General features: G+C 37.9%; 5 protein-coding genes across 5 annotated transcripts; 4 read left to right on the top strand and 1 right to left on the bottom strand.

Annotated features, from left to right (window-relative positions):
- Positions 1–1872: 1872 nt before the first annotated feature.
- On the top strand, positions 1873–3009 carry LOC141613138 (protein FAR1-RELATED SEQUENCE 2-like). The gene has a single exon (XM_074431874.1). The coding sequence runs from the start codon at positions 1873–1875 to the stop codon at positions 3007–3009; it is 1137 nt and encodes a 378-aa protein (XP_074287975.1).
- Positions 3010–6848: 3839 nt separating this feature from the next.
- LOC141611436 (wall-associated receptor kinase-like 22) lies at positions 6849–10077 on the top strand. Its single transcript, XM_074429968.1, has 3 exons — positions 6849–7926; positions 8047–8118; positions 9011–10077. The coding sequence occupies exons 1-3, from the start codon at positions 7014–7016 to the stop codon at positions 10075–10077; spliced, it is 2052 nt and encodes a 683-aa protein (XP_074286069.1). The 5' UTR covers positions 6849–7013.
- On the top strand, positions 9676–13122 carry LOC141611435 (wall-associated receptor kinase-like 10). Its single transcript, XM_074429967.1, has 3 exons — positions 9676–11563; positions 11664–11729; positions 11830–13122. Exons 1-3 carry the CDS (start codon positions 10699–10701, stop codon positions 13032–13034), a joined length of 2136 nt encoding a protein of 711 aa, XP_074286068.1. The 5' UTR covers positions 9676–10698; the 3' UTR covers positions 13035–13122.
- A 562-nt stretch (positions 13123–13684) lies between these two features.
- On the top strand, positions 13685–16365 carry LOC141613137 (putative protein phosphatase 2C 58). The gene is made up of 9 exons (XM_074431873.1): positions 13685–13690; positions 13878–13931; positions 14217–14252; positions 14342–14371; positions 14474–14521; positions 14590–15018; positions 15116–15389; positions 15795–15949; positions 16033–16365. The coding sequence occupies exons 1-9, from the start codon at positions 13685–13687 to the stop codon at positions 16168–16170; spliced, it is 1170 nt and encodes a 389-aa protein (XP_074287974.1). The 3' UTR covers positions 16171–16365.
- A 683-nt stretch (positions 16366–17048) lies between these two features.
- LOC141611433 (putative CCR4-associated factor 1 homolog 7) lies at positions 17049–18740 on the bottom strand. Its single transcript, XM_074429965.1, has 2 exons — positions 18481–18740; positions 17049–18146 (listed from the first exon to the last, which is right to left on the bottom strand). The coding sequence occupies exon 2, from the start codon at positions 18029–18031 to the stop codon at positions 17183–17185; it is 849 nt and encodes a 282-aa protein (XP_074286066.1). The 5' UTR covers positions 18032–18146; positions 18481–18740; the 3' UTR covers positions 17049–17182.
- Positions 18741–25772: the final 7032 nt, after the last annotated feature.

Here is a 25772-nt window from a genome sequence, read left to right as displayed (position 1 = left end):
TCTCTGTTTGGATAAGATGGTTTTGTTATTGCTTTTTTTTTTCAAATTTTCTTTGTTTAATCCCGAGTATTTAAGTTTTATCCGGAAAGGAAACAAGGTTTATTCTTTATTTCTCCACGGTTAGACCAATTTGTTTTATCCTCTTTTTTTTGAGTTTTTTTTATCCCAATCAATTGTTTACCTATATTTTTTTTTTTGCGGAGTCCAACAAATAATGGTAAGCAAATAATGGAGAGTCTAGACAAAGGGAGTGTAAGGAAAGAGAGTGGCTACTGCGTATGGCTGAGGGGTCCTGCTATACGTCGTCGACAAATTACTAAATATCGTCGACAATTAACGTAAATTTCCAAGTTTGCCCTCCATATCATAACTCCATATCCGTCTCACCAAAATGCAATTTCCGTCTCAAAACAGAAATGCAATTTCCGTCTCACTAAAACACAAGTCACCGTCTCACTAAAATATTTCAAACAAAAAAAAGTCGGGTTTTGTAATTAACAACATGAACGGGAACGATTTTAACAACGATTCCAACAATGAAGCTAGTAACGAGGTTAGTTTACGATTTAGTTTTGTTAAAAATTTATGTTTTATTATCGTTTGAATCCCGAATTAGGATAGATGCCATGAATGTAGACGGAATTATGATAGAATTTGTGACGGATTTATTTGAAAATGCAATTGAAAAAAAAAAAATAATAAAATAAACGAACTGGGCCTGGACGAAGAACTTTTTCGTCCAGACCTGGTTTTGGACGAAAAAACCCTTCGTCCATAATGGGCCTTGGACGAAGGATTTTTTCGTCCAAAACCAGGCCTGGACGAAAAAATCCTTCGTCCAAGGCCCATTATGGACGAAGGGTTTTTTCGTCAGGCACCGGTTTTTTGGACGAAATAATCCTTCGTCCAAGGCCCAAATTTGTTTTTTTTTTTTTTTTTTTTTTTTTTTTTGTTTCCGACTCGTTTTGTATAAAACATTTAAAATAATTTATTTTCGTCTTTTTTTTGTATAAAACATTTAAAATAATTAAATACCGTCTTTATATTATAAAACAATTTATCTTTAATACTTCCGACTTGTTTTGTATAAAATAACTAATTACCGTCTTTATATTATTTTTATATTATTTTTTATTTACTCCGACTCGTTCCGTAGCTAATAATTAATTAATAACTAAATTATCGAAATGCGTGCGCAGGTGATTAACGATGGAGACGGTATTGATTACTCAGATCATTTTAAGACTACCTTGTTCTTTGCATCCAGTATTCAAGCGTTTAATTGGGCATATGAGATCGGGCTCCGACTCGGGTTTGGTATAAAAAGAGCAAGCAACAAGAAAGTTGGTCGTAACACGAATTTGAGACAACGTTATTTTGTTTGTTGGATGGGTGGAAAAGGTCCCGTAAATAAGGATGTCGATTCGTTAATGAGGGGTAACACGGCTACCGCGTGGTGCAATTGCAAATTTTCAATGAAAGTTGTTGAATTAGAAGAGAATAAGTGGCAGCTTGTGATGAGATCCGAGTTTCATAATCATGGTTTAACGTTGTATTGTGACGGCGACAGATACTTTGCAAAGTTTGATGACGAGGAGTTGGCTTATATCGATGCCCAAGTTAGAGCTCACGTTAGACCGGCAATTATTAGTGCGGGTTTGCATCAGCGGAATCCGGAAAAGTCAAGACCTAATCGGCGACAAATCTACAATCGTTTCTCGAAAGTAAGGGCGGGGGAAAGAGATGGGAGAAACCCGACAACTGTGAGATGTTAGCACTTGCGGTTCAAAGATAAGTACGTTCATTATTGGGTCAGCGATCGGAGACCGATGAGCTAACCCACGTGTTCATGGCTCATCCGAAGCCGTTAAGATGTTTCGATCATACTATTATGTGGTATTGATCGATTCCACGTACAAGACAAATGAATACCGTCTTCCGCTTGTTGAGATGGTTGGAGTCACACCCGTCGGGAAGAGCTTTGTCATCGCGTATGCTCTTGTGACGCATGAGTCCGAGGAGAAATATCTGTGGGTACTACGGAAACTGAAGGCCCTGCTCAATGATGCCGTTCAACCTAATGCTATTATTTTCGATTGCGAGGGTGGTTTGTTGAACGCGATTCCCATTGTTTTTCCAGATTCGTCTCACTTGCTATGTCTTTGGCATATATATTCTAACGTGGAGACGAAAGCACTTGATATCACGAAACAGGATAATTGGGCTAAGCACGTAACTTTTAACTTGTTTACTGCGGTTGTCGAGGCGGAGACCGAAGATAAGTTTAATGTTGCGTGGGGCAAATTGGCAAGGGAATGGGCGGGAGTGACGGCTTATATTGAGAGGCAATGGTTCCCGCACTTGGAAAAATGGGCCAAGTATAGAACGAACAAGATAACTCATTTTGGGAATACTTCTACATCCCGGGTTGAGTCGGCTCATGCGAATTTGAAGAGATGGCTGAATAGCGCGAAACTGGCAGTTGATAGCATCTGGATTCGGTTTCATTCTTTGATGGAAACGCAACATGTTGAGATCCGACACTCGTTGGAGTTATCTAGATCGAGGCGGTTGACGGGGATTCAGCGATTATTTTCCAGACTTTCTTTAAAAATATCAAAGAATGCCATCTGTGAATTGCGTGAAGAATTCGAAAGAGGTGCCAAGATGACGGAAGATGCCTTGACGATCGATCGCGGTTGTGTAAAGGCTACTACACTTGGTTTGTTATGTGCTTATTCACTTCATCGCATTTCTAGAAACGGATCTCGGGTCCCTGTTGATGTGTTACATGCATTTTGGAGGAAGTTGGAGTACGATGGTTCGGAGGCAATGCCGACTTGTGACGATGATCGATTGGAGGAGTTATTCGATGAAATTCGGAATGCAGATCCGAGTATGAGATCATCCATGTTCGATGCCCTTTACTCTCAGATACATCCGGAACAGGAGGATGTAAACGAGCCTCGGGTAAAATTATTACCTCAGCACGTGCAGTCTGCAAATTGACAAAAACAACTAAAACATTATAAACAGAAAGAAAGTTAAACAATTATCACAACAACTGTAAGTAAAATTATTACCTCAGCAGGAATATCAAAATCATCATGTGGCGCGGGGGCATCATGGTGGTCGGGATCAATGATCAACGGGTGAGAATTCCCATTATACCAAGCCTCATAATCTGCCGCCGTCTCACCCGGAAACTAACCGGTCTCGATCTACGAGAAATCGAACCACATGATCCCGCCAAAGAATCCCATAGATGATCGAGTCTCCGCAACCCCAACCCTAACCTCGTACCCTATCCCCGGCGGGACGATGCGCTACCAATCTCATAATGGGATTGGGTATGATCTGCACATACCCAAACCGTCGTAAACACCGATCAGGCTGGTACGGCTCGGCTATGTCCATGAAACGAACACAACCGGCATACAGAGTACGAGGATGATACTCCTCCGACGCGCCCGTACGGATCCCACCTAATGGAAGCACAAGTAAGCCCATCTAACAACCTCCGATACTCCAACAATTTCTCCGCATTTTGAGCGAAGGGACCAACGGATCTCCAAGAACACGACCGAGGCTGAGTAGGGTCAATTGCCGAAGGTGGACCGGGTCCGAACATAGGAAAATACTCATAGATCCACGATTGCAACAAGGTCAAGCAACCACCAATAGTCTTCACACCAAAGACGCCACCCCAACCGTCGGTACATGAAGGCTAGTACACCGCTCCCCAAGCGTAGTGGTGTACTTCATCGCATCATACACTAAAGGAAACAACCGAGAACGTAACCTATCACCCGATTTGTCGACAAAAAGTGTCGACCCCAACACCATGACCAAAAAACCCCGAGCAAAAACAACATCACAATTAGCTCTCGCCGTTTCACAAACTGCATCTACCAATATACCCCCACTCTTGTAAATAGGGACCTTCTTAGTAGAGTTTAACGGCAACCTCAATCGGTCCGATGAAATCCCAAAGAAGCCACAAACATACATAAGGGGATCCGCCAACCTCCCGTCATTACTCTCCACCTTACAACAGTTACCATCAACCCGAACACCTAAGATCTGCGCAACATCGTGAAGGAGTATGGACATCTCCCCAAAAGGCATGTGAAAACTGTTGGTGTCGGGTTGCCATCTCTCAACAAAAGCAGAAATAAGGGGCATGTTATAATTCTCGGCCATGGAATCTAATAGGTGAGAAAGACCAAGATGGTCATAAATAGTCCGAACGGCGGGGAGGTAGTTCCCAACAACTCAACAACCTCGTCTTACCAAACCGGTGGTAGCCCGTCAAAACTGGTCGACCGACCTCATTAGGAGTCGGCCATAAGGTGTTGGCAATGTGGCCCCCAAAGCTAGGAATCACGTGGGGAAACATCGGACCGCCAGGAACACGATTGTCGATCAACCAAGAGACATCCTTACCCGACTTCTTCTTCGGAGCCACCACACTACTAGAACTACCATCCGACCTCCGCTGGAAACGCCCCTCCTCATTCCGTCTACGTGGCACCCTACGCACTCGCTCAATACCCGCCTCCTCCTCACCTATCACATCACCAGACCGAACCAACTCCTCCTCCACCCGCTCATCAGTCCACGAATCGGTACTACCATCTCCAACCTCAGACTCAAACTGGAGCCCCTTTCGAGCTCGAACGTGACGGTCATTTCCTCCACCGGCCATCTATTCAAAAAATAAAACAAAGAATTTATAAATATAAGTTTAAGTAAATTAAAAATTTTAAATATAATAACCGGAACGGGTTTAGTAATAATAATTAATTAATATTTTACGTAAACAAAACGAGACGCAACAAAAATATATTTACAACAACTTGATTACTTAAATTAATAAAACAAAGAATTTATAGATATAAGTTTATGTAAATTAAAAATTAAATAAAAAAACAAAATATCCCCAAAAGGGGTTTATTAGTAATACAAAAGGGGTTTATTAGTAATAATTAATTAATATTTTACGTCGACAAAACGAGACGGAAATAATATATATTTACAACGACTTCGGCACGGACGAGAATTATTATTAATAATTTATTACTTTATAACGATAACAAAACAAGACGGAAAAAAATTTATTTTCAAAAAAAAAAAAAAAAGTATCGAGAAATTCTAAAACAAAAAAGAAAAAAAAAAGAAAAAAAAAAAACACGTGAACATTGGGCCAGACGAAGGATTTCTTCGTCCCAGACCAGGCCCAGACGAAGGATTCCTTCGTCCACAGCCCATTTCAGACTAGAGAATCCTTCGTCTGGGCTTGGTCTTGGACGAAGAACTCCCTCGTCCAGGCCCAGATTCACGTTTTACCCTTTTTTTTTTTCGATTAATTGATATGATAATTGCGTTTGATTTTCGCTAAACACGACTAAATCCGATTGAAATCATAGTACCTATCCTAATTCTTTCACTAATTTGGCATCTATCTTAATTCCGTCACAAATTTACAACCTTAACAAAACACTACAAAAAAATTTTTAATAGTAATCACATACATTGTTGAATGTTTGAATTCGTGACGGAAATTATGCAGTCGATACGTTTTTTTGTTGAAATTTGAGTCGTTTTTTTTTTTCAAAAATTTCGAATTTTAAAGGTTGTTATTGAATAAAAAGGAAAATATAAGGGGGAGTGTGAGGGATGGGCAAATTTGGAAGTTCATTAAAATTGTCGACGATATTTAGTAATTTGTCGACGACCTTTAGCAACCAGGATGACTGAGTGGGTTTAGCTGGAGTGAGTTGAGCCCAGCCCAATTGAATAGATAGCCCAAATGGAACAACTGATTCTTAGGGACTACTGGACTAGTTTGCTTTTTAATATCTGTTTTATTCAATTTAGATTCTTTCCATTTCTTCTCCTCTCCATTTTCTTCCATTTCCTTTTAACGGTCCGGATTATACTTTACTACGATCTAATGGTGCAAGTGATAGATGAAATAAATGTGAAATACTAATATAATATGGGATTGTGAGAGAAAATGGACAAGAAATGGAGAGAAGGAAATGGAGAGGATCTTTGCTCTGTTTTATTATAGGGAAATGCTCTATTTGCCTTTTTTATTTAAGAATGCAAATATCCCCTATAGGAAAAAAAAATCATTTAAAATATAAAATTAAAATAGACTAATAAATTTTACAATGATGATTTTAATTTACAGATCGATGTATTTCTTGGGAAGTATCATTCGATCAAATATGAATGCATTTGAAAGATCAAAACGAGATTAAAAATCATCAGATGTATCTTCGCCTAGTTAATAGTTACGCTCTAAGGTTCTACGTGTGAAGAATTTCAGGTTCAAATCCCCGTCTTTAATTGTGCCTACATTTTCAGCTCATATATCCCAAAAATCATCTCTCACGAGTTAAAGCTTCAATGACCGTTTATTATAATATATAAAGACATATACTAAGTATATAATAGTAAAAAATTCTCATTTGTAACCGATATAAATGTAATTATTTCATGATAAAATGGAACTAAATATGAATTTGAAGATGGTTACCTTTTATCATAAAATAATCACAGTTATTCCGTCACAAGAGAGACCAACTGAGTAATCGTACCGAGATCCTACAAAAGATGGTCGTCAGCCATCAACATGATCAACGTGCCATACTTTACTACCTGTATGACTGTATCTATCTAAAGTTAATGTCTTTATTCAATTAATTCTATATTTTCTATGCATCAAGTTGCAAGCAATCTGCACCTTTCATCAATCATTTTGTGTAGACCAGATGCATGCAATGCCATTTTATGCTCAACGGTCCCATGATATATTGTTATAATACATCTAAATAATTGAACCATAATGTTTATTAATCAGTTTTGACTTCAGCACATTCAAGTATTCAACAATGAAAGTCAACTTTTATGGGATTCCTCGAAGAATCCTTTAGAACAAATTCTCATTTAAGACGGGCATATCTTTTAGCCTCTCTTCATTTGCATGAGAAATCAAATTAACCATGTCAATTATTTTTGAGATAGCAAAGAGTTGCACCAACATGTATGTTGTTGTACTCTTGATGCTATGTCTAAGTGTAACAACACCGATATCCGGCCAGCGTCTGGTCATACCTATAGGAAAACCGGGTTGTCTGGAAAAATGCGAAAACTCGACAGTCAAAATCCCGTTTCCCTTTGGGATTGGTGAGAATTGTTACTATAATCCTTGGTATGAAATTGTTTGCAACAACACTTTATCCACTGTAAAACCATACCTCAAGAAGTTCAACCAAGAGGTCTTAAACATCAGCTCTTGTTTAGACAACAATGGCGACTCCTCTTGTTACGAAGTTGATTTAACTATCCACGTGGCGTCTCACTGGCATAGTGTATGTAACAATGGAAGTAACAACTCTTCACAATTTGTTACTAGCATTGACCTGACCAATAGTCCTTTTGTCATGTATGATGGTAATTTTTTGGTTAGAGGGTGTTCAGGTCATGCATCAGTAATGAATCGAGATAATGTGGTTGTAGACGGGTGTTCAACTGATTGTCTAGGCGGGGATTCGTTGGCTTTGATCCGGAATAGTACTTGTGATGGGATCGGATGTTGTTCAATACCGTTTACTAGTGACTTGGGTCAGTTTTATAAGATGGGGTTTTCTAATGTTGCTCGAAATTCTTGTGTGGAATTCACCATAGGGGACTGGTATGAGCGGCAAAAGATAGTTAAGATCGATAGTGGTGGTTTACTCTCGAATCAATGGGTGTGGCAGGTCCCGAGTTTACCTGGTGGAATGGTGGACTACCCAGATAAGAATCTGGTATGTAGCTCTGTATGTGGTAATAATAGCAGGATTAATGGGTGTGTACTATGTACTTGTCGACCGCCTTTTCAGGGAAATCCCTACCTTCCTTATGGTTGTCAAGGTAATGTTTTTCACTATCATCTTTTAATTATTACCTACTCGGATTAGACTTGGCAACATTGACCCGTTCAGATCCTGTGTTTGGTTGCTGACAGTTTGTTATTATGTTTTTTTCGAGAAGATCCTTGCAAACTCGGCACTAACCATCCCCACAGCTGTAAGAAGCCATTTCTAAGTTGGAGGGCAGTTCTAGGTATGGATTTCTGTACAATGCTTTTGCTGTTCATACTCGAAAGTGTTGGAAAATATTTGTGATTTAAGAATTATTTAATGAGTTTTAATATTTGAACAAATATATTAAATATGGTTTATTACGGTATTTATTCTCCATTTATTTCAATGGTCAATATTTTGTATAAAGATGGTCAATTACATTTATGTTGGTTGTGAGTGGTGATTATTATCACTAATATAGAAATTTACGTTTTGCATATGAGTAATAACAATGGCTTTAAATGTTAATTATGGACATCATCATTATGAACAATTGACCACCATTAAGTTGGTTTTGTATGTTAATTGCTTTGACCATTTTTACACTTGGGTGGATCATTTGTGTGATGATCATTATATATAACACCAAAGCATAAGGAGTTGTGGGTGGATAAAAAAAAAAACAATGAGCAACTTATTGAAACATTTGGTTTGTGTTTTCTACCAAAGTTATACGGCTTTGATATTTCTTTATTAACAATCGTGCTTGTATTCAATCCCCACACTATACGTGAAAAAGTTATCTTGTTTTATAAATTATTATTGAGCATTGGGCGATCATCGGTTCGGGGGCTCCTCTTGCTGCTACCGAAGGAGTCCAACGGGTTGTCGTATCTTGGGAGAGGAACGCACTATTTGGTAACCAGTGCAGTGGAGGCGTTATCTCTCTTAGGAAAGCGCCTAGCGCGATTCGACCCAGGCTACATCCATCTTTCTCTCTCTTTTTATATTATTGTTAATCTATTTATTTAATTTATCATTTATATTATTATATTTATCTTGTAATATTATTTACGGTAATATAGTGCTCCACTTTTTCTAACAGAAAGTTGAAATTTTGGCATAACTGATTAATGTTGTGATTTCCACAGGGCTGAGCATAGGTTTGGGATTAGTGAGTTTGATTCTTTGTGGTTATTGCTTGTATCGTCTGATACGAAGATGGAGGCTTGTGAAGAGAAGAGCTATACATTTTAAGAGGAATGGAGGTTTGTTATTACAACAGCAAATGACATCTACAGAAGGTAATGATGAGAGAACAAACATCTTCACTGCACTAGAATTGAAGAATGCCACAGACAATTTCAATGAAAACAGAATTCTCGGTCAAGGAGGCCAAGGTACTGTCTACAAAGGCATGTTACTTGACGGAAGGGTGGTCGCAATCAAAATGTCTGTAAAATTAGACGAGAGTTTACTACAACAGTTTATCACTGAAGTTGTGATTCTCTCCCAAATCAATCATCGAAGTATTGTCAAGTTGTTAGGATGTTGTTTGGAGACAGAAGTGCCGTCACTAGTGTATGAGTTCATTCCAAATGGGACATTGGCTCAACATCTCCACAGTCCAACGGAAGAAGGGCACATGAGTTGGAAAATGCGCTTGCAAATTGCGGTAGAGACAGCAGAAGCTCTTATGTACCTACATTCATACTCGACTATGCCTATATTTCACAGAGACATCAAATCCTCCAACATTTTGCTGGATGCTAAGTTCCGAGCAAAAGTCTCAGACTTCGGCACATCAAGAACCATTATGATTGATCAGAGCCACTTGAGTACTCGTGTACAAGGCACATATGGGTATTTGGATCCCGAGTACTTTCAAACACACCAGTTTACTGAAAAGAGTGATGTCTATAGCTTTGGCGTAGTCCTGGCTGAACTGTTGACAGGAAAGAAGCCACTTTCCGAAACTTATTCTGATGGCTGGAAAAACCTGGCCGGGGAGTTCTTGAACCATATGGAAACATCTCGTTTGTTCGACATTGTTGACAGTCGAATACTCGAGAAAGCCGACGAGGAGGACCTGGTGGCTGTAGCTAACCTTGCAAAGAAATGCCTGAACATAAATGGAAAACATAGGCCTACTATGAAAGATGTTGCTAGTGCATTAGAAGAGATTAGATCAGGGAGTTTTTCTTCTGTAGTAAATTAAGTTTACCTATGGACTGATTCGAGTGTTGAATTCAGTCATTTACTGTGCTCATTCGAGTTTAAACAATTTCATTACGATTTTTCCATAATATACCTCGACTTATTTTTACCGTGTTTCCCATTTTTCACTTTTTTTTTATATGCTTCATTTTAATTTGACGGTTTCAGTCGATAATTCATATTAGTCGAGTTCAGCCACCATAAGTCAAAGTTGTCCGGCTGCGAAATGAGATCTGGTGGGCAAAAGCAGAATCCAAGCAAGTTGTCTTTTTTTTCTTTGTTTCTGATATTCAATGTACCCAAGTTGCAATATTGAATCATATTGTATTAATGTTTGAATGATTGGACCATCTTATAACTTCTTTGACTTCGCAGAAACTTCCATGGAAGCAAGCATAAGAAGCTTCCTATGAGGAGAAGATAAGTTCTTGCTCACTTTATATCTTCATTCTATATCAACAAATCACATTTTATTTACAGAATACTAGCTTTCGCCTGTAACGACATTTAACATGTTATTACGGAGTTGAGCCGGTGGACATTGACGTCTATTATGGTGTTCAGTGTGTTCTTGAAATAGCGTACATTGTAACAAGGCGCTCAAAAGACGTAAGTTTTGACGATGATTTGCAGCATATTGCCGAAGTTAATCATGGTGATCTGGCTGGTTCAAGTAGCAGTATCAGTGGATAGTAGTATACCAATTGGAAGACCGGGTTGTAGTGAAAACTGCGAGAACTCACCCGTCAAACTTTCATATCCATTCGGTATTGGTAAGAATTGTTACTACAATCCCTGGTATGAAATTGTCTGCAACACTTCTTCAGGTAAACCAAAGCCTTTCTTACATAAGCTGAACATTGAGGTGTTAAACATAAGTAGTTGCCTAGACAAACTTTCATGTCCGAAAACTTGGCTTACTATGGAAGTGTCCTCTTCTTGGCAAACAAGTTGCAACAGTACTAACCCGAGTAATTCTTCTTCTAGGGTTGTTAGTACTGTCAATTTTCAAGGAACCCCTTTTCGCTTTTCCGAAAACAATGTGTTTTTAGTGAAAGGTTGCTCAGGACATGTCAATGTGATGAACAGTACCAACAGTATAGGTGGGTGTTCTACAACCTGTCAGGATTCATCAGAAAATAAGATAAGTGCATGTAATGGACTTGGATGTTGTTCAGTTTCGCCGACTAAAGAAGCTGATTATTATCAAATTGGGTTTAGTAATCAAGTGGGTAATTCTTGCTTTGATGTTGGATTAGTGGATTGGTATAAACAAGACAAAATCATTCAAGAGATTGGGAGTGTAGAATCTTTTCCAACTTTGCTGTACTGGGACCCTCCAGCGTTACCAGGTGGTGCGGCCGCGTATCAGAATAGCAGGTTTTATTGCAGCTCTTTTTGTAGTGAGGGTGTAAATGGGAATTGTACTGTCTGTACTTGTGCTGATCCTTATGAAGGAAATCCCTACATTCCTTATGGTTGCCAAGGTGAGCTTCTGTTATCATTGTTGTAGTATGAGTTACTCGCTCTGTCTCGATTTTTTTCGGCTTGATAGCAATTTAATTATCTGTGTTCATCTGTATGCAGATCCTTGCAAAGTTGGCTCAAAACATTCTCACAGTTGCAACAAACAAAAGTGGATTGCAGTCCTAGGTAACCTTGATTACGGTTCATCACATCGATTTGGTAAAACAATAGTTTACACTTGAATGATTCTAAACCCGAACTATTTTATATGATCTGATTTCTGTAGGTGTTGTAGCATGTTCAGTAGCAGTGATTATAGTCTTTTGCTGCTACTGCTTGTATAAGCTGTTAAAGAAACGGCATCGAGTCAGGAAAAGATCTAAACATTTCAAGAAAAATGGCGGTCTACTATTACGACAGCAAATGACTTCAACAGAAGGCGCAATTGACAGAACAAAGGTCTTCACTTCTTCTGAGTTGCAGAAAGCAACTGATAACTTTAGCGCGAATAGAATCCTTGGCCAAGGCGCTCAAGGTACAGTCTACAAAGGGATGCTTCTTGATGGAACGGTTGTGGCAATCAAGAAGTCTAAAAAGGTAGAAGAAAGCCAGTTAGAACAGTTCATCAATGAGATAGTTATCTTGTCTCAAATCAATCATCGCAATATTGTTAAACTACTAGGATGTTGCTTAGAGACGGAAGTTCCATTGTTAGTTTACGAGTTTGTCTCAAATGGGACGCTTGGCCATCAAATTCATAGTCCCAAAGACGAGTTTCATATGACGTGGAGCACCCGCTTGCAAATTGCAGTAGAATCGGCTGAAGCTTTAACCTACCTGCATTCTTATTCGGCTATGCCTGTCTACCACAGGGATGTCAAATCCGCAAATATCCTTTTGGATGATAAATTCAGAGCAAAAGTCGCAGACTTTGGTACTTCAAGAACGATTATAGTTGATAAAACCCACATGACAACTTGTGTCCAAGGTACACTCGGGTATTTGGATCCCGAGTTCTTTCAAACCCACCAATTTACTGAAAAAAGTGATGTCTACAGTTTCGGAGTAGTACTTGCAGAGCTGCTAACCAGCCAGAAGTCATTGTCGCCTATGGACTCTGGCGGGTTCAAAAGCATAGCAGTGGAGTTCGCTCTCCACATGGAAACAGGTCGTTTACTCGACATTGTAGACAGTCGAATACTGGAGGAAGCCAAAGAGGATGAGGTAAATGATTTTGCTAATATCACATTGAAATGTTTGGATTTGAACGGGAAACAAAGGCCTAAAATGAAGGAAGTAGCGAATGCACTGCTAAAGATTAGATCTTCCAATGTATCTTCCGCAATGGAGAAGGGCATCGAGACAAAGCAAGACGAGGTTACATCGTTCAGTAAGATGCCTGATAGTTATGTCAGTTCAAGCACATTTGGTTCAGAGTTTGGTACCGATGCTTCTTTCTCAACTGTTGATATTGAGTCAATTGTAACTTGAGAAACTTGTCATTGTTTCGTAAATGTACGACTGACGACACATATTTCATTTTCGATTGAATGGAGCCAAAGGCTCAATATTCTTCTTCTTTTTACTGCCTACAAGTCGTTTTTTGGTCGCGATTTGATCTAAATAGATTACTCAACCGTCTGTAATCCAAATAATCGGCCTATAAGCGTCATATAACCATATTCATGACCGTCATTTATGAAAGAAAGAAATGACTGAGACGGAGAAATAAGGAAAACGTAAAGAAATAATCGAAAAACAAAATAAAACAAATCGGATATGAAAAAGTAGAAGATAAGATTGGAATCAAATATTTAAAACACAGTTGATCATAATCCTGAAAGCAAACACATAAACCTGAACGTGCAGAAAAATGAGGAGATTGATGAAATGCAGGTAACAAAGAACGTGGAGAACAAGAGAAAGTGCCACCAACATTAGAGACTGCATTCTATGGAGACACGTATTTACCGTCACGTTCACCCTGCGATTGGACCGTGAGTTGTTTGTTAATTTGCTGTTTTGTTAGTTGCACATATCCTTTTGCCTTATATAATGTTCTTCATATTATTGCCTAAACTAAATCCACTCAAATTAGTCATCAAACAAATTTAAGCTGTAGTTTTGTTACAGGTTACACGATGCAGGTACGTAGTATGCTATGCTGAATTAATGTTACTCCGTATTAGTTTTATAATATGCCCCGTATTTATGTACGGAGTACTTCTTAAAACACTAGACTACGACATCTTCTGTTAGGTGTAACGTTGTGGATATTGGTCGTCGATGACATTTCGGGGCTGATTAATTGCTTTTAAATTTTCGGTTAAACAGGCACACAAAAGGCAATCGACTTCTGAAGATCATGTTGATTCTTTGAAACAAAAGGTAATTACATACAAATGATTCACTTAATCACTTGTTTTGTGTTATTGTGTAAGACCTACTCGTATTTCGCAAATTCTTATTTCAGACAGTCTGTTTCCCGTCTGAAATAAGACGGACAAAATATTGCTATTTTTTAAGAGAATGTAAATCATTTATTGACAAAATATTATAACTAGAGGGGTCACTTTTTACCCTGTAAATGATGTGAAAAATAATGGTAACATCTTATCGGAAAATAGCAACATTTTATTGTAAAATGACAACTTGTTGTCCGTCTTATTTCAGACAGGAAACGGCCGTCTGAAGCAAGACGCGCTGCTCGTATTTCGCAAATTTACTACGACTCAATAATGATATATACATGATTTGTCGGAGTAATTTAGCTCATACTTTATCATTCTTCCTTGCAGGATATTGAACAAGTCCTAGCAGAAATTAAGGTATTCTACTAAGTAATAACCTAGTATGAAGTAATCCCTGTTATGTGAATCTGAATGCACTGTTAATCAAATTTACTTTTTTCAATGTTTCCACTAAATTAGAAAAAGAAATCTTATCGAGAAGACGATGTGGCTTCTGCAGGACTTAAGGTACTGCTGTGTGCTGTCACTATTTATACAGCTAATATAGTAGCTTAAACAGAGGGGTGTCCTGTTAGTATCTCACATTTCGGTTGCTCTTTGTCCGGGTGCAGAGTGTCGGACAAACTGCTGATGTCGATGATGAGGGGGAAGTTGAAGTGAGTAAAACGGTCAGTTCACTAATACTGCGGAGAATTAATAAAGTTTTGCATTACCACAGGAAATCTAAAATAATTCTGTCTTCACAGAGAGAAGACGGAGAGATATCTCAAGCAGATGGGCGAGAAGACGAAAATGAAGAAGAGGAGCACCCAAAGTGGCGAGTCAGCCATGGATCTCACATGGTTCGGGGGAAACTGGACCATGGCATGGAGGACTGCCTTGTTGCTAAAAGGCGCAGAATGAACGGCAATGAGCTTGGCTTGTATGCCATCTTTGACGGTCATGCAGGTCGTGATGTTGCCCAATATCTGCAGCACCATCTTTTCCACAACATGTTACACCAAGTATCTACTTCAAACTCTTAAAGATATAATTTTCCGTCTGCCTTTGATTATGTAGCACAACTTTGTTTCTTAACCAGTTCCTTACTTTGTTGGGTAGCCGGACTTCTGGGAGGACCCAGAAACAGCGGCGAGAAAAGCATATAAAGAGACAGACGAAAAGATAATAGGCAAAATAGAAGGCTGGCGAGGAGGATCCACAGCCGTTACTGCTATTTTGATCAACAGGGAGAAACTCATTGTGGCCAACGTTGGTGACTCGCGTGGTATCTTATGCAAAAGGCGTAAGATTGAGCAGATCACCGTTGATCATGAGCCGGAGAAAGAAAGGGAACTCGTTGAGGAACGTGGTGGTTTTGTCGCCCAAAGACCAGGTGACTCCTTAAATCGCCATTGTAACATAATGACCACAGTTACTCAAACATCATATAGTAAAATGATATCAAACACAGAGTCGACACGGACCTTTGCTAGGACTGATATTGACCCTATCTGAAGTTACTTAAATATACCCTAATGACTAGTTTACATAACAAAAGACCAAAACTGAACACAGGGCTAGTATTAGAAATATGACCCAACAATAAAACACACGTAAGTCGTAACAGACCCAACCCAAAGTTAGGTGCATCATATGTACTTGGAATGAGTTAGAGAAAAGTAGATGATGACATTATATCAGGCAGGCCATAAAATAAGAAGAGTCGGAGTAAGCTAGGTCATGTCTCTATATAAAAAGCAGCAGGATTAGCTAATAATGATGTACATGGCAATGGCAGGGAATGTGGCCCGAGTTGACGGGGTGCTAGCAATGACAAGAGCATTTGGAGATGGCAGATTAAAGGAACACATAACAGCTGAGCCGGATGTGAGGGTAGAGAAAGTAGATGAAGATGCCAAGTTCATAGTGCTTGCAAGTGATGGCATTTGGAAGGTACTACCAATATAACAAATTAGTGCTATTTAAATTAATAAATAGATTTGGCTGTGATAAGTAATATCTTAACATCTTACCAGGTTATGACGAATGAGGAAGCGTGTGAGTGCATAAGAGAGGTTGATGATGCGCAATCTGCTGCAGAAGAGCTGGTTAAGGAGGCGTTAAACCGGGGAAGCGCTGATGACATCTCCTGTGTTGTGGTTATGTTCCACTAGGATGTTTCCCATAATGAAGAACAAGCAATCAGAAATCAGATTACAGAGTTACAACTTAAAATACAGTAGATTGTAGCATTCTGTACTCCCTTTTTCAATTTCTTCGATTCAATGCAATGCATGCTTTACCATTCTGTTCTCTCCACTGAATGCATGTTTCTTCGATTGTGATATGTACTTTAGCATTCTGTTCTCTCCACTGAATGTTGTGACTTACTCTGTACAAGTCTCCATCATGCTTGTATCCTAATTAGCGACGATGAAGCCAGGGTTGTGCCCGAATCAATGAAATATAGACTTCAATAAAACAAAATCAAGAAATCGACATATAATGTCGCCTCTTAAATTTCTCAATCTATGTTTTACCCTCAAGGACCTTATTCCTAGTCCAAAACTTTTCAATCCATATTTCACCCCCTAATTATAAATCCTATGACATTCAGGCATCAAAGATACAAATGACAAACAGGCTAGACATATGCACAAACAGCGGCATCATCAAGCCATGCCATCTCACCAAAGTTTGGAAACAACTTCACTTACAATACATGCTAGACATCACAGACAACGTGGATAAATGGAAGGGGGGGGGGGGGGGACTTCTAGCCTTCTACCAAGGAAGGAGGTGTTTGGTCGGAGGCTGAGGAAAGCGGGAGGGAAACAAGATCTTCAGTGAATTCAATATTGTATGAAATGTGACAAGCCAACTACAATTGTTAACGGGTCAAGTCCATATGTATCATACTATCATAGTACTGTGGTCTCATGATAGTTCGTGTCCAGATGTAAACAAAGCGGATAAGCTTCAATCTGCGCTTACTAACAAAGTAACAGTCCAAGCGAGATAAAGAAACAGCAATGGCAGGAAAAAAGAAAGGGAAGCAAAATGTAAATCTCTATCAAATTACGAAACAACTGATTTTACCAAAAGTGTTCACAGAGACAAGGGTGTACACATACAGCACTTAAACTAGGAGAAGATTTTTTTTTTTCTCTCTTTTGCTCCTAACCCTCAGCAAACACTTTGTCCATTATCAACACCAAGTCCATACAAAACACCGGCATATTTCTCTACTGACCCGCCAAAGTAAACATGTTTAAGCTTCCTAAATGCACAAGATGTAAGCAAACTATCAGAACCAGCTTGATGACACACCCCAACCCTCTTCAATCCCAAAATCTCTCCAAGCTTGTTCAATCCACCATGTAGGTTATCTTTAAACTTCATCAAGTGCTTAATGTCGTAGATAGTCGGAAAGTATGTATTGATAAGCTCAAAAAAGTCCTCTTGTGTCTCAGGGATGTCCCGACATGTCAAGAGCTTAACCAAATACCCAAAGTCATACCCACTATGGAAAGTAACCCAATTCACATTATAGTTCAAAACCACTCCGGACGACATCAGTAACTCCCCAAACCTCTTGGCATCAATCCCCTTCTCATTGTTCTTCTTAAAGTCAATCCCACTTTGACGTAAGAGCTCAATTGAGTCATTAGCAAAGACATCCTCATTTAAGTTGAACTCGCGAAAATTGAATTGCCAAATGCAATACTTATCAGTTCCACAAGTAGGTAATACCCCTTCATCATTAAAAAATGTAAGCCCTAGTTGAATCATCTTCAACATGTCTACATTTTCCTTAAGAGTTCGATAATGAAATTCAAAGCTAGTCTTGAAATTTCCTACTGGATGAAGAACAACCCCAGGAAACTCAGTGTCCATAGCTACATAAGGGTATTCATCGACTATCTCGCGAATCAAAGCAAATTCTTTCTCAAGATTTCCCTCATAAACTTCTCTAATCAGAATCGAATCGCTCTCGTAAACAAATGACATTTCTTTAGAATTACTCACTGTCATTGTAAAATAAGTGGGTAAATGAGAAAATCACTCACACAATTTGAAAAACTAACCATCACCAATCCCACAAAAAACTTGAAACCCTCCTCCAAAACCTAATCTTCCTCGATAAGATCTGCCAAAATTAACAAAAAGCAGTTAAAACTTTGATCAAATCAACAAAAACCCAAATGAAATTAACAAAAACCCAGATGAAATCAATCAAAATTCAATCAAATTAACAAAAACCCAAATGAAATTAACAAAAACCCACATGAAATCAATCAAAATTCTACGAAATTAAACAACACCCACGTCAAAATATAAAATGTAAAGATGAAAATCATCACAAAACTATAAAATTGATGAACAGAAACATCAAATTACATGAATTTAATCAATACCCATTTCAAATTAAGGAAAAGCCAGGTTTAAAAAGGTGATTAATTTGATTAAAAATGATGACATACCGAGGTTTGACAGAATAATGAGACCCTTAGAAAAGGATCTCGGGGGAAAATGGCGGAAAATTTTATGGTTTAAGGCCTAGGGTTTCGAAATGAGGGTCTTATAAGGAGGTAAAAAGGAGAAATAATTGAATAATTAATTTTTTTAGAGCACATTTAGGGGAAAAAGTTGCAAAAACTTTAATTGGATTTCAGAAACAAGATAAGAGGGGAGACGGATATGTCCCTCTCCAGCTAACTTCCAGATGACAAAACCCCAAAACAAAATATTAAAAAAATAAAGGGATATTGCAAAAGAATAAGAATATCTGACTTTTGATTTTTAATTTTCCAAAAAATAATATTTCAAATTTTTTTTGTTGGTCGAATTCGATTCTCTAAACATTTTCTAAGCAGGGAAAACATTTTAAAATGCAATTCTTTATTTATTTTTTATTGTCGTAGCAAATTCACTCGGTGTTTCTGGTTCACATTTATTTTCAGTTTTTAAGTGAACAGTTCATAGGAAAAGTAAATGTGAGAATAAATTGAATGATTTTTTAAAATAATGCCAAGTATAATGTATTTGTCGTTTTTGGTTGGTTTTAAAAATATTTGTTAAAATGTTGTCCACGTAGCCTCGGGTTTTCAAAACATGGAACATGGGATAAACACATCACTGCTAATGGCGTGTTTCAAGTGAGTGTGACTTTCAAAAGGTAGTGTGAATAAGGCTATGTTTGGTAAGGCATTTCAGCCTTTCAGGTACCTGATTTGACAAATATTTCAGGTAGTTGTTTTACCTAGTGTTGTTTGGTAAAGTGATTTCAGGTACCTGAAACGACTTTTCAGGTACCTGAAATGAAAAGCTACTCAATGTAGCTTTTTAAAGTTTCAGGTAGCTGAAATGTTCTACTTTACATATTTACGCTTTATTTAAATTAATTTAGTATAATTATTAATTGTCCTTTTATGTCATTTTACAAAAAATCAGTTACCTTTTCAGTTAGTTTTACCAAACAATTGCTACCTTATCAGTTTCCGATTTTCAGCTAGCTTTTCAGGTACCTTTTTAATTTCAGTCACCTTATCAGTTTTCAGATACCTTTTCAGGTTTCAAGTACCTTTTCAGTCAGTTTTACCAAACAAAGCCTAACTGCCACTGGTCAAGGAAAACACGCCAACACGAATGGCGGGTTTATGGGGAGAGACACGCCATTGAAATTGAAGGGGCTCATAACTCAAGAAATATCCGAGTTATATATAATTAATTTGTTACCTGTGCGTTGCACGGATTCTAAAATATTTGGTTAAACCTAAGTATATAATGTTTATAAGAACGTTTTCGGCTTTATTGTGTGTGTTTGGGAGAGGGGGGTTAACATAATTTGATTAACAATCATTATTGCTTAAACATGTGATTTGAATAGGTAAATCAATGGACACCGACACATTTTTTTTCCTTTTAGATAGTAGTTTTGAGAGGTTTAATTTGTAAAACATAGCAAAAATGACAATTCATTTGTATTTTAATTTACTTAACATTTCAGAAACAAGATAAGAGGGGAGGCAGAGAGACGGATATGTCCCTCTCCGGCTAACTTCCAGATGACAAAAAACAAAATATTAAAAAAATAAGGGGATATTGCAAAAGAATAAGAATATCTGATTTTTGATTTTTAATTTTCCAAAAAATAATATTTCAAATTTTTTTTGTTGGTCGAATTCGATTCTGTAAACATTTTCTAAGCAGGGAAAACATTTTAAAATGTAATTCTTTATTTATTTTTTGTTGTTATAGCAAACTCACACGGTGTTTCTGGTTCACATTTATTTTCAGTTTTTTAGTGAACAGTCATAGGAAAAGTAAATGTGAGCATAAATTGATTGATTTTTTAAAATAATACTCAAGTATAAGTATTTGCCATTTTTGGTTGGTTTTAAAAACATTTGTCAAAATGGTATCCACGTAGCCTCGGGTTTTCAAAACATGGAACACGGGATAAACACACCACTGCTAGTGGCGTGTTTCAAGTGAGTATGAAATTGTAAACTTTCAAAAGGTAGTGTGAATAACTGCCACTGGTCAAGGAAAACACGCCAACACGAATGGCGGGTTTATGGGGAGAGACACACCACTGCAATTGAAGGGGCTCATAACTGCAAGAAATATTCGTGTTATATATAACTAGTTTGTTGCCCGTACGTTGCACGGATTCTAAAATATTTGGTTAAAACCTAAGTATATAATGTTTATAAGAACGTTTTAGGCCTTATTGTGTGTTGGTTGGGAGGATGAGGTTAACATAATCTATAAAATATAACTAAAAGGCTACCCTAAAATGACTAATAAACGCCACGTAGACAAAGCCACGTAGGATCCAAAAATGCCACGTAAATGTCACGTAAATATGAGCATCAAAACTCATTCCCACGTAATTGTCTTATTTTATAGATTTAATTCATTTTTCTATAAATTAATTTAATTTATGTAACTCTTACAAATTTACATCAAAATTTCATAATTTATAATCAATATTGACATATTAATTGAACTTTTGTGATAAAAACATGTTAATAAATGTCATAATTTATAAATAAAATTGACATTTTAATTGAAATTTTGGTAATAAAACATGTTAATAAATTAAAACTTTTCATATTACTTAACATGCACCCACTATTTTTATTAACACTTTTTCCTATTTAATTCATTTTTTAAATTAAACATTATAATAAATTTAATAGAACTCTTCATAATACTTAACACCCACCAAATTAATTAAAATTTATTCCTATATAATTATTTTTTGTAATATAATATGTTAATAAATTGATTAGCTTTCTTTATACTACTTAATACCCATAATTTTCATTAACATTTTTCCTTATTTAATTCACCACTTGAGTTGCTCAGCAATCAATTATCTAATTTAATAATACCACAAAATAAATTTAAAATAAAATTAAAATTAGGGAGTCTATGGTTGTGTGATGGCTATAAAATATATAATACCTATGATAGTTTTTATTCACAATATTTATTTAAAATCTATTGCTCATTTGCCCATGAGCTTCTAAGTTGTGGATTATAATTTATAGTTTAATTTATTCATTTGATTATAAAGAGTATATTGAGTATTATTATTGAGTATTGTTGTTGTTATGTCCAATAAAATCTATTTTAATTTGTTATGTTATTGGTTTTATAAATCCTTTGATTTATATTTAAATTCATGTTTTCCATTTGGTTTAATTTCAATGATTTACTGTGGACAGCGGGCCGCCCACGGGGGCGCTTGGTGAGAAACGGGGACAAGCGTTTGCATTTTGTAAGGAGTCGCCACCAATTTTTATGGGAAATTGGAACCGTTCGAATACCTCGTGTCATGTCAAGACACAAAGTAGTGACATGAACACTAAGCAATCGTTACCCTTAGCATTCTATGTCTAGAATGACTCTCGTGGATGCCAATGAACACGGGTGCTCACGGAGATCTAGAGTAAGGGGTGAGGGTACGTATTAGGAAGCTCTTTTGATCGAACACCTAATCCCGCCCGCCTCGATAGCGGCCTCTACTAATGATTAGGGAAGTTATTCGTACTTGATATATCGTCGGTTATATGCATGCAATGCAACATCCATGAATTAATCCTAGCATGTGAAGAATTAACTAAGTCGGTGAACAATTAATTAGCATACAATTGGGTCGAAGTAGGATTTAATGCTCATTTACATGTGAAAACATACAAATGATAAAAACGATACAATAATTATGAATTACAATAATTACAATGGTTTAGGCGATTTATGTCGAAAATACCTTTAAAACGGATGATTTGAGAAAAAGAAAGTAAAAGAATAAATAAAATCAACGAACAGGAATTAGCGTGATAATACGGATAATAGTTAATTAATACGTGGATTAAATAAACCATGTCAAAGCAGAAACGGAATTCAGGGACAGAAATCATCCTGGAACAGGCGCAGCAGGAATGCGCCCTCTGGAAGAGGCGCGGCGATTCTTTGCGTCATTCCAAGGGTGAGTTCGATCGTGAAGCGGAACTACAAATCGTTAATGTTAATTGGTGATTTTAATGATTAATTAAATTATTTACTCGGATGAAAGTGATTAGCATGTTATTTAACATATGAATGATGGTCATGAAAGCGATAAATATGAATGAGACGATGCAAACGGATTATTTACATGAAATAATGATTAATTAACGAATTAACAAACTAACTAAACAAATTATTTTAGACTAAACATAATGAATGATGACGAATTAATGAATAAACAGATGAAAATATATCAACGATGAATTCCAGGAACTCAATATGAACGAATTGAATTTCTAAAACCCGAATTGAATTTAATGACGAAAACCCGTAAATATGGATTATTTAGGATTTAAGTCGGATTTGATGAATTAAAACATATGAATTAATGAATGATAATTAAAATATACATGTGAATTATAATGATGAAGAATTAAAGAAAATAAACGAAACAAATAACAAAACACACGAATTACAGAGGACGAAGAAGAAGAAGAAAAGAAGCAGGAACTGCGGCAGCCTCACGAAGAGGCGCGCAGCAGAAGCGCGCTCCTTCGAAGAGGCGCAGCGATTCTTGCGTCTTTTCTCGACGTCTGTCTACTGGAAATCCGCAAAAACAGGTTTTAACGAAGGGTTTTAGAAATCGATTTTAACGGTGTTTTCGACATAAATCTTACAATGATGATACAATAAAAATAAAAATACAATAAATAAAAGAGGATTATACACCCTCAGACTTACATGTTGACGGAACGAGATGAACTAAGATATCGACTAGTGAATGCTCGACGCGAATGCAAGGAAAGTGCCCTCGTAAGAGGAAAACGATTGATTAATTTAAGTTGATTATTGGTGTAGTTGGTCAAATTGGTCGGTCATGCAACGGAGAGGCTGGTACCCGGAAAGATCCGAGCTTACGTGGTCGGAAGTCCAAGCACGTAGGCGCCAATTAGTAAGAACGAAGTCTAGAATGCAAAGGGAGAAGAGAAGGGCGGACACTCGCGTGAGAAATATGAGGAACGAAAGCTCCTATTTATACTAATCACGCGACGGAATAGGGTTTCGGAGACTCTTTGGAAGTGAATCTCGGAAAGATATAAAAAAGATACGTAAATCATGCAAAGAAGGGCCTGGGAAGAGGCGCAGCAGCCACTGCGTCCCTTGGAAGAGGCGCAAAGACTGCTGCGTCTATTCCCAGGAGGTTTCTCCTATTTGAAGAAAGATTTCGCGTTTGAGTTATGGTAGGACGGAAATAATTCGATTATCTTGTGAATATTACGGGATATTATTTGCCAAAAGATAAAATTTGTGAAAATATGGAATAGAAATATCCGGAACATTCCAGAACATTCCGACTCGGATTTTAACAGATTATCGAGAAAATGGAGACGGTTTTTGACCCGGACTCGAATGTACTCTAATTATCGCCAAAACGACCGTATCGGGACGTAGATGACAACTAAGAGGTCGACATTAATATTTGAGCAAACACTTGACGATAATATTACGAATCGTCACAAATCGTTCCGCGAATCAAACATGCGGCCCAATCATCACCGGGTGGTTTGCGAGGGGTGCGTAAACGAGGTGTGTCTGAGCCCCCACTTTGACCGAGGCTTGGACAAGGCGAAAGTCAAAGTATAGCCATCAGGTCAATCGAAGATTACAACCTGACGACTATGGCGACGCGAGGCGGCTCAAGGGGTCTGAACCAAGGACCTGTCGTCGGGAACATTTTAGAGTCTGTCGACTATCGGGGAGGGTCGTTTAAAGTCCATTAGACTACGTAAGGAAGCTCGCCAGCCATAAGAGGAGATCATACCTGAGACTTCTTTCTCGAGATGCTTCCGGAGGTGCATAGGAGCTAAGGTTAAGCGTAGGAGCTAAGGGTAAGACCTAAAAGATATATAAGGATTGGTGCTAGGGTATGGGGACCCTAAAGGAAAGCATCGGCGGGAAGGAGACCAAATATAAGTTCAACTTAAAGGGTAACCAAAGTTTGGGTGTAAGAACTCTAAAAGGTGATCCTAAAGGAATATGATCCTAAAAGGAAAAGGTGATCCTAAAGAATATGATCCTAAGGGGTATAAGATGATCCTAAAGGAATATGATCCTAAGGAAATATGATCCTAAGGAGAAAAGTGTATGAACTCTAGGGAGTTTAGGAACCTAAAAGAAGCTATGTGTGTGAACTTGGGTATATGAACCTAGAAGGACGGCTGGTATGGGAACTTAAAGGCTTGTGAACCTAAGAGGAATTGGGATCCTAGGGTTAAGTTTAGGAACTTACTGGGATATTAATTCTTGTTTTGAACGCGTGCGTTAAGCTTTCTGAGGTATGAGAACTCCAAAAGGATTTATGGGTTTATGAACCTAAGGAATGAGGCCTTGGCTTGGGAACTTCTGGAGAACGACACTTTTGCCGAACTCTATGAGGAAACAATAATATTGAGGGTAGCAGGACGTCGGTAGAAACTGCTGGGGAATCTGCTTGCGTCGGTCTCAAGCGAACTCTGGCAAAAACTTGAGGTTGAATCTGCTTGCGTCGGTCTCAAGCGAACTCTGGCGAAACTTGAGGTTGAATCTGCTTGTGTCGGTCTCAAACAAACTCTGGCGAAACTTGAAGTTGAATCTGCTTGCGTCAGTCTCAAACAAACTCTTGCTGGGGAATATTTTGACGACTAGGAACATCTTGATCGTCGTGGGAGAAATCTCGAGGGAGCAGCACTGCAAAATACTACTGCGTCGGGGACAGACGACTAGGAACATCTTGATCGTCATGGAAGAAATCTTGAGTGAGCAATACTGCAAAATACTACTGCGCCGGATAAAATGATTTGAGCAATACTGCAAAATACTGCTGCGCGGGATAAAATGCGGACCGGAACGAAAAATCATCGAAACGGACCAAAAGAATACAATAGCGTTGAAGAAGAGGCGCACCAAAGATGGGCCCACAAATAACGAACTCATAACGAATTTTTGAAAATTCGTATGGAGGGAACACAAGGAAGAGGCGCAGCAAGGGCTACGTCTCTTGGAAGAGGCGCAGCGCCTGCTGCGTCCTTTCCCCAAATTGGCTATTTCGCGTAAAAACGCGAAATCAGAAGGATTATAATTCATTATTTCGAAACACATTTCCTTCAATTTCTCTCTCAAATCTTCACCATTTCCGTCGAGGTTGGATTCAAAAGCTTGCATTAAACATGACTAATCGAGGTATGTGTCTTAATCTTGCATTAATCATCTACAT

Source organism: Silene latifolia, chromosome 11, assembly GCF_048544455.1.
Source record: "Silene latifolia isolate original U9 population chromosome 11, ASM4854445v1, whole genome shotgun sequence".
In the NCBI taxonomy this organism is placed as follows: domain Eukaryota; kingdom Viridiplantae; phylum Streptophyta; class Magnoliopsida; order Caryophyllales; family Caryophyllaceae; genus Silene; species Silene latifolia.
Note: the sequence above shows the minus strand (reverse complement) of the source record. Positions and strands in the feature narration are given on the sequence as shown.